The sequence below is a fragment of the Mobula hypostoma genome, chromosome 23 (assembly GCF_963921235.1).
Source record: "Mobula hypostoma chromosome 23, sMobHyp1.1, whole genome shotgun sequence".
Taxonomy (NCBI): Eukaryota; Metazoa; Chordata; class Chondrichthyes; order Myliobatiformes; family Myliobatidae; genus Mobula; species Mobula hypostoma.
Window position 1 is genome coordinate 46,832,845 of NC_086119.1, and position 12,958 is coordinate 46,845,802.

General features: G+C 42.4%; 1 protein-coding gene across 1 annotated transcript in view; it reads right to left on the reverse strand.

Annotated features, from left to right (window-relative positions):
• LOC134336857 (cytochrome P450 2D17-like) overlaps positions 1–12,958 on the reverse strand; it is a 39,931-nt gene that overhangs the window by 12,020 nt on the left and 14,953 nt on the right. Inside the window, 3 exon segments of the mRNA XM_063031443.1 lie at positions 6,281–6,454; positions 8,970–9,130; positions 11,853–12,005. Of these exon segments, the coding sequence (XP_062887513.1) occupies positions 6,281–6,454; positions 8,970–9,130; positions 11,853–12,005 (488 nt within the window).

Here is a 12,958-nt window from a genome sequence, read left to right on the forward strand (position 1 = left end):
ATTTGCTGATGACACAAAGGTTGGGAGTGTTGTGGATAGTGTAGAGGGCTGTCAGAGGTTACAGCGGACATTGATAGGATGCAAAACTGGGCTGAGAAGTGGCAGATGGAGTTCAACACAGATAAGTGTGAGGTGATTGATTTTGGTAGGTCAAATATGATGGCAGAATATAGTATTAATGGTAAGACTCTCGGCAGTGTGGAGAATCAGAGGGATCTTGGGGTCCGAGCCAAAGGACACTCAAAGCTACTGCACAGGTTGACTCTGTGGTTAAGAAGGCATACAGTGTATTGGCCTTTATCAATTGTGGGATTGAGTTTAGGAGCTGAGAGGTAATGTTACAGCTGTATTGGACCCTGGTCAGACCCCATTTGGAGTACCGTGCTCAGTTCTGGTCACCCCACTACAGGAAGGACGTGGAAACCACAGAAAGGGTGCAGAGGAGATTTACAAGGATGTTGCCCAGATTGGGGAGCATGCCTTATGATAGTAGATTGAGTGAACTTGGCCTTTTCTCCTTGGAGCGACAGAGGACGGCAGGTGATCTGACAGAGGTGTACAAGATAATGAGAGGCATTGATCATGTGGATAGTCAAAGGTTTTTTCCCAGGGCTGAAAAGGTTGCCACAAGATGGCATAGTTTTAAGGTGCTTGGAGCTAGGTACAGAGGAGATATCAGGGGTAAGTTTTTTTACGCAGAGAGTGGTGAGTGTGTGGAATGGGCGGCCAGCGACGGTGGTGGAGGCAGAAATGATAGGGTCTTTTAAGAGACTCCTGGATGGGTGCACGGAGCTTAGAAGAGTAGAGGGCTATGGGTAAGCCTAGGTAGTTCTAAGGTAAAGACATGTTTGGCACAGCTTTGTGGGCTGAAGGGCCTGTATCGTGCTGTAGGTTTTCTATGTTTCCACTATGGAAAGAAGGCAGGAGAATGGGGTTAAGAGTGAAAATAAATCAGCCATTATCTCAGCAGACTCAATGGGCCAAATGGTCTAATTCTCCTCCTATGTTATATGGTTTTATGGTCTAAAAACTGGGCCTCTGTATCTCCCTCTGCAACTATATCCTTGTCTTCCTCATTGGGAGACCACAATCAGCACAGATTGAAATAATATCTCCTCTTCACTGACGATTAACAACAGCCTACATCAAGGGTACATGGTTCGCCTACAACTCTACTCTGTCCACATTCATGAATCCACGGCTAGACCCAGCACAAACGCCATCCATAAATTTACTGATGACACAACTGCTGTTGGCAGAATCTGAGATGGTGATGAGGAGGGCTAAAGGAGCGAGACAGATTATCCGGTTCGGTGGGGACGCAACAGCAAACTCACTCTCAACATCAGTAACACCAAGAAACTGACTGTGGACTTTAGGATGTGGAAGTTGATGGAACACACACTAGTCCTCATCGAGAGGCTAGCAGTGGAATGGGTAAGCATTTTCATGTTCCTGTATGTTAACATCTCTGAAGATCGATGTTGGGCCCAACATACTGATACAATTACCAGCGCCTATATTTCATTGAGGAGATTTGATATGTCACCAAAGACTAGCAAATTTCTACAGATGTACTGTGGTGAGCCTTTTGGAGGGGCCACTGCACAGGATCGGGAAAAAAGCTTGTAGAAAGTTGTAAGCTCAGCCAGCTCGATCATGGACATCTTCAAAATCCAATGCCTCAAAAAGGCCGCTTGCATCATTCTGGGCACTCACCACCCAGAAGGTATCTTCTCATTATTACCATCAAAGACAATGTACAAGAGTCTAAAGTCACACATTCACTGTTTTAGGAACAGCTTCTTCACTCCCAGCATCAGATATATGAATAGCCCATGAATCCTTAAACACTGTCTCATGATTTTTGCTTTCTTTTTGCACTACTTACTTTTAAGAGATACATTTTTTTATTAAATATTTTATGTATTGCACTACTCTGCTGCTGCAGAATGACAAATTCCATGACATATTTCAGTGGTAATAAACCCGATTCTGATACATTGATTCTCAGATGACAATAAACTCAAAAAGGGACCTTGACTTGGCTTGGTTGGTCGCTCCCCCGGTGACTCGGTACATTACTGTCATAGTCATCAGGGACCAGAGACAACACAGATTCAATTTCTAATCATGTCCAGTCACTATTTGTCAGCCAGGAAAGAAATCTGGCAGAGCAAAATCAAGCAAGACACCCAATGCTGATCGCCATCTGACCACTGATGATCTAACAGAAGATGGTCGCAATCGTTGAGTCTCTAGCAATGAGTATACCTCTGTGACTCAGAAGGGAAGGGGGGACAAGAGGCATGCTGTGGTAATAGGGGATTCGTTAGGGAAATGGACAGGAGGCTCTATGAGCGGAAACGAGATCCCAGGTTGATATGTTGCCTCCCGGATGCTAGGGTCCAAGCTATCTCAGACTGAGTCCTCAGCATTCTTAAGTGAGAGGGTGAACAGCCAAAAGATGTGGTCCACGTAGGTACTAATGAAATGGGTAGGATGAATGACGAGGTTCTGCACAGGGAGTTCAAGAAGTTAGGTGCCAGGTTAAAGGGCAGGACCTCTAGGGTTGTGATCTCAAGAATGTTATCCGTGCCACGTGCTAGTGAGGCCAGAACTAGAAAAACTATACAGTTTAGTACGTGGCTAAGGAGTTGGTGTAGGGTGGAATGCAGAAGATTTTTGGATCATTGGGCTCTCTTCTAGGGAAGGTGGGAACTGAACTGAAGGGAGACTAATATCCTAGCAGGAAGGTTTGTTAATGCTGCACGGTGAAGTTCAAACTAGAGGTGCAGGGGGATGGGAACAAGAGTGCCACAACAGTTAGTGGAGAGGTTGGGGAGACAGATGCTGGTAAAACCTCAGACAAAGTTAGGAATCAAAATGTTGAGCACGGTGCAATTAGTATCCAGGGCTGTGTATATTTCCATGCAAGAGGTATCATAGGAAAGGCGGATCATAGAGCTGAAAGTGAGGTAGCTGGTTTACAAAGTGAAGCAACGTGTAGTGAGGAAAGGCTGTTGATAGGGCAAAACTGCAGTCAACAAGATGACTTGCAACATAAAAGGTGGACAAAATTGAAAGGGTGAAAAGGATTGTAAACAGTCCCCCAAACTGGAGTAAGGACGGGGCCTATAAATTACAACAGGAGATAGAAAATGCATGCCAAAAGGGCAATGAAGGTGTTGTGTTTGTAGGCGTGCAGTACACAGAATAAGGTAGATGAACTTGCAGCACAGTTGCAGATTGGCAGGTATGATGTCCTAGGCATCACTGAATCATGGCTGAAAGAAGATTATAGCTGGAGCTTAATATCCAAGGATATACATCGTTTTGAAAGGATAGACAGGAAGGCAGAGAGGGCAGCATTGCTCTGTTGGTAAAAAATGAAATCAAATCATTCGGAAGAGGTCACGTAAGGTTGGAAGGTGTTGAATCATTGTGGATTGAGCTAAGGAACTGCAAAGGTAAGAATACCCTGTTGGGAGTTGTATACAGACCCCCAAACACTATTAAGGATGATCCCTACAAATTACAATGGGAGATAGAAAATACTTGCCAAAAGGGCATGGTTACAATAGTCATAGCGGACTTCATTGGGAAAATCAGTTTGGTGTTGGATTACAAGAGGGGGAAATTTCTAGAGTGCCTACGAGATGGCTTTTTAGAGCAGCTGGTGGATGAACCTACGAGAGGATCAGCTATTCTGGATTGGGTGTTGTGCAGTGAACCAGAATTGATTAGCGATCTTAAGGTAAAATAACCCTTAGGGGCAAGTGATCATAAGATGATCAAATTCACCTTGAAATTTGAAACAAAGAAGCTAAAGTCAGATGTATCAGTATTACAGTGGAGTAAAGGTAATTACTGGGGTATGAGAGAGCATCTGACCAGAATTGATTGAAAAAGAACACTGGCAAGGATGATGGCAGAGCAGGAGTAGCTGGAATTTCTGGAAGCAATTCAGAAGGCACAGGATATAAACATCCCAAAGAGGAAGAAGTATCCTAATGGAAAGGTGACACAATCGTGGCTAACAAGAAAAGTCAAAGAAAACATAAAAGCCAAAGAGAAGGCATATAATACAGCAAAGATTAGTGGGAAGTTAGAGGATCGAGAAGCTTTTAAAAAAACAATGGAAGGCAACTAAAAGAGTCATTAGGAAGGTAAAGATGGAACATGAAAGTAAGTGAGCGAATAATACTAAAGGAAATACCAAAATTTTCTTCAGATACAAAAAGTGTAAAAGAGAGGTGAGAGTAAATATCAGGCCAATGGAAAACGATGCTGGAGAGGTAGTAATGGGAAGCAACAAAATAGCAGACAAACTGAATAAGTATTTTAGATCAGTCTTCATGGTGGAAGACACCAGCCGTATGGTGAAAGTTCCAGGTGTCAAGGGTCATGAAGTGTGTGAAGTTACCACAACTAGAGAGAAGGTTCTTAGGAAACTGAAAGGTCTGAAGATAGATAAGTCACCTGGACCAGATGGTGTACACCTCAGAGATCTGAAAGAGGTGGCTGAAGAGATCATGGAGGCATTAGTAATGATCTTCCAAGAAACACTAGATTCTGGAATGGTTTTGTAAGACTGGAAAATTGCAAATGTCAGTCCACTTTTCAAGTGGAGAGGTAGAAGACAGGAAACTACAGGCCAGTTAGTATGACCTCAGTGGTTGGGAAGCTGTTGGGGTTGATTATAAACGATGAGGTCTCAGGATAGTTGGAGGCCTATGGCAAAATAGGCTGCAGTCAGCATGGTTTTCTCAAGGGAAAATCTTGCCTGACAAATCTGTTGGAATTCTTTGAAGAAATAACAAGCAGGGCAGACAGAGGAGAATCGGTTGATGTTGTGTACTTGGATTTTCTGAAGGCCTTTGACAAGATGCCACACATGAGACTGCTCAACAAGCTACGAGCCCATGGTATTACAGGAAAGATTCTAGGATGGATAAAGCAGTGGCTGAATGGCAGGAGGCAAAGAGTGGGAATAAAGGGAGCCTTTTCGGGCTGGCTGGCTGGCTGACAGTAATTAGTAGTGTTCCATCGGGGTCTCTGTTGGGACTGATTCTTTTTACATTATATGTCAGTGATTAGGATGATGGAATTGATGGCTTTGTTGCAAAGTTTGAAGACAATATGAAGATAGGTGGAGACACAGGTAGTCTTGAGAAAGTAGAGAGGCTACAGAAGGATGTTGACAGATTGGGAGAATGGGCAAAGAAATGGCAGATGGAATACTGTCTCAGGAAGTGTATGTTCATGCACTTTCGTAGAAGATATGAAAGGGTTGACTATTTTCTAAATGGAGAGAAAATACAAAAAACTGAGAAGCAAAGGGGTTGGGAGTCCTTGTGCAGAATTCCCTTAAGGTTACTTTGCAAGTTGAGTCTATATTGAGAAAGACAAATGAAATGTTAGCATTCATTTCAAGAAGACTAGAATATAAAAGCAAGGATGTAATGCTGAGATTTTGTAAAGCATGGTGAGGCCTTACTTGGAGTATTATGAGTAATTTTGGATACCCTTATCTTAGAAAGGATGTGCTAAAACTGGAGAGGGTTCAAAAGAGGGTCATGAAAATGATTCCAGGATTGAATGGCTTGTCATATTAAGAGTGTTTGATGCCTCTGGGCCTGTATTCACTGTAATTCAGAAGTATGAACGGTGACCTCATTGAAACCTATTGAATGGTGAAAGGCCTTGATAGAGTGGATGTGGAGAGGATGTTTCCTCTGGTGGGAGAGCCCAAAACCAGAGGACACAGCCTCAGAATAGGGGGGCATCCTTTTAGAATAGAGATGAGGAGGAATTTCTTCAGTCAGAGAGTGGTGAATCTCTGGAATTCTTTGCCAGAGGGTGAGGAGTCCAAGTCTTTATTTATATTTAAGGTAGAGAATGACAGATTCTTCATTGGTCAGGGCATGAAGGGAGACGAGAGAAGGCAGGAGACAGGGGTGAAGAGGAAAATTGGATCAGCCATGATGAAATGGTGCAGCAGAATCAATGGGCCAAATTACCTAATTCTGCTCCTATATCTTATGGTTTTATTCCAACCCATGCATAACTGTAGTTTGTCAGCAGGCACTCAGTGTTACGGAACTTTGAAGCTTATAAAGAAAATCAAAATAAAAACTGCACATGCTGTAAATCTGTAATAAAAAAGCAGAAAATGTTGGAAACACTCAGGAGGTCAGGCAGCATCTGTGGAGAGAAAAACAGAATTAATGTTTCGGATGAGAGTCACTTTGAAACATGTAACTTTTCCATTACATACCTTCTCCTGCTCGGCTAAGAAAGCCTCAATGAAGTCCCTAGGTGTGTTTGGATCCCATGATTCTTTATGTGCTGTAACGATTTCTTGTAAAAAGTGAATTACTTTCTCTTGATTTTCAAATATTTTATGCTGCGGCCCCGGGAGACAACGAATAAAGGGAAATGTATTCATCATCTGCAATAGAGACAGGGATTGAAATATAACTTCACAACCTATATGTGATTTTCTTGAAAACTCAAAATGTAGAAATTCATTCACTATACCCATCACAGATACACCCACATACAGAATGTGCATTTTCTCTGGTGCTTGCAGAGACAGTCCATGTGTTACCTGTGAATTGTCATCATTGATGCAATGCAGGGAATCACAGGAGATAATCACACAGAGTTGTATCCATGAAACAAATCACCACATAACAGGCATTTTGTGGGGCTATTGAGCAACTAAAAGAACTAATCATGATTAATTTTGCAATTAAGGTAATTAATCATGTTGACTGTGGTTTCAGTCACACTGCTGAACACCATCATTCTGAATGCTGCACTGATAAATTGTCCACGTTGAAACCCCTCTCTGTATTTGCCAGCCATACTCATACAATCCATAAATCTCTGCATTCCCTCAAATTCCTGGTTTTCTTTTCTCCATCACTGGTGAATGTGAGGATTTAAGCTCATTTAAACAATGCTAAGCTTACATATGAAGAATAATTTTATTTGAGTTGGATATTAGAGAGAGCAATGAGAAGTCCAGGAGAGGAGAAAAGAGCTTGGTATATGGGTTGGAATTTTGCTGCCCTCATTTTCCATTTCCTTTGATTATGAGTTGGAAAGGATTGAAAACATTACTGTTACTCTCAGATTCTGAAGCTCAAACATTCTCTTTTTGATGAAATCTCATCTTGGTTGCTCTTTCCACTGTCCAGTCTGCTGTATATTTCTAACTTTTACTGGTTTTATTTCAGATTTGCTTTTCTCTTCCGCCTTTGAGGTGAGTAACCTATTGAAAATACCGATAAGCCTGGGGTACTAACATCTCCTCCAGGAGATCCAAACCACGAGCTGTGTGGGCTTGTATCACATCCACAGGCAGCTCCCAATTTGTGAAGCACAGGACAAGCCAGGGCCTTGTGGACTTAACAGTGACAAAAATCTAACAATTCAGATCTACATGAGGGGGTAACATGTAAATGGCTGGTAACTGAAGCAAAAACTGATGCAGGAGATCTGCTATAAAAACAGGAAATGCTAGAAATATTCAGTAACACTAGATACATCAGGGGAGAGAGATAAAGGATTAATGTTTCGGGCCTGGAGAAATGTATCTTAAGTTACAAAGAGAGGGAGGGATGGAGAGAAAAAAAGGAATGCCTATAGTCGGGTGGGGACCAAGGCCATCCCGGCGACATAATGCTTCCAGACACAGGTGTACAGATACTAAGCAAAATACGAGGAAAGGTGGACCTCATTGTCCAGTCAGGCAGCTCATCCAAAGCAGAGGACAACAAGGTTAAAGAGCTTGGACAATTAAGGCTGCAGTGGAAGAAGTTTTGAACTACTCAGTTAACTTGAGGTAGACTGGTGGCCTGAGCTGACAATCTGATGAAACTCTGTAAGACTCTGGTTAAGTGGGTCATCTTTTGTTGTTTCAAGTGGATTGGAACTCATTTAAGTCATATGTAAGAACTGTAGGAGCATCAATAAAATCTGTTGTAAGTTTGGTACAGTTTGATAAGTCTATTAAAGCTCCCGTCAATGGTCTTGATGCAAAACACAAAGCTGAAGGAACAAAAAGGTTGGTAAAATGATTCTTATGTAGAATGTCTACAGCCCAGGGATATAAACGTAACAGAAAGTCTCAACGATAAACTTAAAAGACATGTGGATGGGTTTTGCGGGAAAAGTGTATGAGTCAAGAGGAATGCTTCAATCTGACCAGAAAATGGTCAGTGTGTTTTACTGATGTTGGACAGATGTTCTTGGATAGCTCTGGCAGGAGCACTTGTCGCATCACACTTGAACCAAAAATACATCAAATATTTGACTGGCTGAATGTGCAAACTATAAGGTGTCAATCCAGCCATTCCCTCTCTCTCATTTTAAATGATTTCCAAGGATTTTTCCAATGTGTTAAGTGGGTGGAGGTAAAATTGATTGCATATTAAGAAATGAAGAAGACTTATAGTGGAAAAAGATTGGTCTTTTCACCTTCACGGTGTCTGAAATATTCTCGGTATTTCCTCCAAACAACACAACATAAGTAAATAGGAGATACAAGGAGTGCAGATGCCAGGATCTGGAGCAACAAACATTCTGCTTGAGGAACTCAGCAACTGCAGGGGTAAAGGAATCATTGATGGTTTAAGGCAAAACCCTACAATAGGTCTGAGAGTCACTCATGCCAGAACAACCTTAGTCCCCATCCTACTGTAGACATTCTCCTGTCCCCTCTCCATCCCTTCCTCTCTCTGAAAATTAAAATACACTTTTCTCACTTCTCCAATCCTGATCATTAACTCTGTTTTTCTCCTGATGTTTCAAGTAGATGTTTCCACCCCCTTGTCTTGTAGTCACGTCCTTTTCTTCGAGTCTCTCCCACAAGTGACATTGTAAACACCTACTAGCTCAAGCCCTAACCTCGTATTGACTGAGTTCTCTGATATCTACAAACTCTGAGTCCAACCCACCTGACCCCAAAATCCTCCCTCCAAGAGGAAAACTTCTTCAATGACGTGGAGAAATTGAAGGAATTTTTTATCTTGATAATCAAAGCGATATCCAAAGACAATTGAGCAGATGATATTTGAGACGGCATTGTTTATCTTGAAATGTGGATCAAACGCAAGTCCTGGAACAATAACGACAAACTGTGAGTGTTCCAGTGTAGGGATGTAAGTAAAAGCTGTTTGTTAAATATATCAATGGTATTAAGAGATTCAGTAACTGATGTCTGGAACATAAGACATAGGAGGAGAATTAGTCCAGTTGGCCCATTGAGTCTGCCGCACCATTCAATCTGGACTGATTTGTTTTCCCTTAACCTTACTCACCTGACTTCTCCCCATAACCTTTGACGCCTTCACTAATTAAGTAACTAATCAAACTCCATTTTAAATATATCCAATGGCTTGGCCAATGAATTCCGCAGATTGGCTGTGTTCTCGCTACAGAAATTCTTCCTCATCTCCATTTTAAGTGGACATCCTTCTATTTTATAATTGTACCCTCTGGACTTGGACTTCCCATTGTTGGAAAAATCCTCTGCTAATCCATACAATATAGGCCTTTATACTAGGATGCTTGGTAGGTTTCAATGAGACCCTCTCTCCTCATTCTTCTAAATTCCAGCAAGTACAGGTCCATAGCTATCTAAGGTCTCATTGTTAACCCTTTCATTTCCAGGATCATTCTGATAAACTTCCTCTAGACCCTCTCCAATTCTAGCAGATCCTTTCTCAGATAAGGGGCCCAAAATTGCTCACAATACCCTAACTGTGGTCTAATCAATGCCTTATAAAGCCTCAGCATTATTCCTTGCTTTTATATTTTGGTCAATGGAAATGTGTGTTAACATTACATTTGCCTTCCTTGCCACTGATTCAGAGTGCAAGTTAACCTTTAAGGAACCTTGTATGAGGAGCCCCCAGTCCCTTGGCACCTCTGATTTCTGAATGCGTGCTCCGTTTACAAAATAGTCCACACCTTCATTCCATCGACCAAAGTGCATGAACACAGACTTTGCTCCATTGCTCCATCTGCACTTTCTAGCTGTTCCCCTCATCTGTGCAAGTCTTTCTGAACACTCCCTGCTTCAACATGGGCTGCCCCTCCACATATCATTGGGTCACCTGTGAACATGCCACAAATCCAGCAACGCTATCATCCAGATCACAAGTGTACAACATGAAAAATAGTGGACCCAACACCACCCCCGCCCCCCCCCCGTGGAACGCCGCTAATCCACAGGCAGCCGGTCAGAAAATGCCCTCGTTATTCCCACTGTTTTCCTTCTGCCAGTCAGGCAAGATTTCGCCTGACTTTTATGTGTCAAAGGTCACTTCCCTGCTGTCTAATGACCATTTTCTCAGGACCATCACATCTGACAACAGTGCATTCCAGATTCCAAGTACCTGCTCCATGTGATAGACTTTCCTCAAGTCAGTCTTAGTTCCTTTCCTTTTTGTTTTGTACCTGTGACCTTTCACTGCCCAGACTTTTCAGCATTTTATAGAAGTCTACCAAATCTCCCCAGCTTTCTCTGAAGAAACTGCCCGCCTGTCTCTCGTCTATCCTTGTAAAGTTAGTTTCTTATCCCAGGAACTATTCTCATCAATATTTTCTGGAACCCTCTGTAATGGCATCAGATCCTTCTTATATCGAGGTGACTCCAGCTGAAAACAATGGCTCAGCTGAAGCCAGGCCAGAATGTTATAAAGGTCCAGCATGAATTTGCTACTTTTATACATTCTGCTTCTACTGCTGAAGTTCAACATTGTTTATGTCATACTAATCATTTTCTCAACCTACACTACCACTTTCAATGGCATGCACCCATAAACCCAGGCCCCCCCCCACTTCCTGTTGCCCTTTCAGAACGGAGTTCAGAATATCACTAAAGACTCTCTGGCACAGGGCCCAAGAGGCAGCAAATGGTCATTTTCTCATCCAGCTCCATCAAAGGTACAGCTTCTCCCCCCCACCCCCCCCATCAAGAACTTCTTCAAGAGGTAAGGCCTTATAAAGGGGGCATCCATCAGTAAAACCCCTCACCATCCAGGAAATGCCCTCTTCTTGTTACTACCAAGGTGGAGGAGGTACAGAACCTGAAGTCCCACACTCAATGATTCAGAAACCATTTAAGTTCATGATCGTAAGTCTGATTCTGATTGTGATTCTTTATTCAATGAAAATCTTAGGCACCCTGAGCTTCCTGTTGCCTGGAACTTTAATTCTTCATTCCATTCCCACTCGGACTTGCTGCATGGTTTCAACAGTGAGAAATATCACCTAATTTTCTGTTTCAGCATAATGCAGCCTTCTAACTTCAATATCACTTTCTCCAGCTTCAGCGATCTCACCCTTTCTTTCTGTCTGTACCAGAAATAGCCATTTCTGCCAGTCAGTGTTTGGGCCCAGTCATTTGTATTTGAATACGTGGCCTTTCTGGGCATGTCCCCCAGCCCCACATGGACACAAATCCAAACCAATGTTACTTTAACTAATTTGGTCTCGCCCTTTCAGGGATGGTCCCTCTGTTCCACCTATTCCCCCCTCAGCTTCTGCAATAGAGAAAACTAACATATTTTCTCTCTTCCCCAGTTCTGATGAAGAGTTTCAGAGATTAAATATCAAATGTTTCTCTTCCTGCACATGTTCCTTGACTTGCTGTGCATTTTCGATATTTCCTGTTTTCCCACATACTTTATTCTACTTTGGTTTTCTCCATTCTTCCTACCAGATTGACAAACCTTCCAAATTCTTCGTGGATTTCAGTGTTGGCATAAATAAATAGTTTACATTTCCACAGCAGTCAAGGCATCTCTTGGTTCTTTAGAAAGTTGCTTTGTTACCTTTCTCCTCTTCAAATGCTTTACTCAAAAGTTCTGCTTCCTCCACAATTTGCAACTCCAGCGACTTCTTCCCAAGCCCAAGGTTTCTCAGTGTGGAAAGTGAGAATCTTCTCAGTTCTCTCCACCAGTTCCCATACTTTGCAAAGACGATACCTGCAGGAACAGTGGGAATTATCAGGGGCTAAGACAGCAGATGGTAAGAAACATTTCCCCATGGTAGAGAAGTCAAAAACTAGAGGGCAGGAGTTTAAAGTTTATAGTGAAGGGGTAGGAAGTTTAGATGGGATCTGAGGCAAAGCTTCTCAGACAGATGATGTTTGGAACCTGAAACGCCCTGCCTGATAGAGTGGTGGAAATAAGTTCCCAAGACATTTAAGAATTATCTACCTGAACACTTGATTCACCGAAGCATGGGAGGTGATAGATTAGATGCTGGTAAATGGGATTGGTACAGACGGGTATTTGATGATCAGCATGGTCATGATGGGCTGAAGGGCCTGTTTCTGTGCTGTTTGACTCCACGAGTTTTGACTTTGGGGTGTGATTGTGAAACAGACAACATTAACTGAAATGCCAGCAGCAGAGAACAAAATGGACAATGGAAAACCCACACAGTGTTACATTCATCTTACACTGCAGATGCTGGAATCTGGAGCAACACACAATCTGCTGCAGGAACTCAGCATCTTGAGCAGCATCTGGGGGTGGGGGAGGGAGGAATAGTCAATGTTGTGGGCCCTGATCGCAGATTTTCAAACCAAAACATCGACAATTCCTCCACCTCCACCTCCCGAGATGCTGCTTGATCTGTTACATTGCTCTATCAGATTGTTTCTTGTTTCCATTCAGCTTTATTTTCTACAATGCTCATTCAGAAATATTTATGAATATCGTGAACTGGCAAAATAACCAAAATCAGGTGAGTCCAGCGTCCCATTGTCTCAATAACTCATTCATAATTAACAAGGCTGAATCATCCCAGAATCACATTATTTCACCTCAGTCAGGACTACAAACTGTCAGTGGTAGAAGACAAATAATCTCTTCTCCAGCTTCCAGCCGGGTACAAGTATCGATTATACCTGACGTTTCAATGACAAACTTTG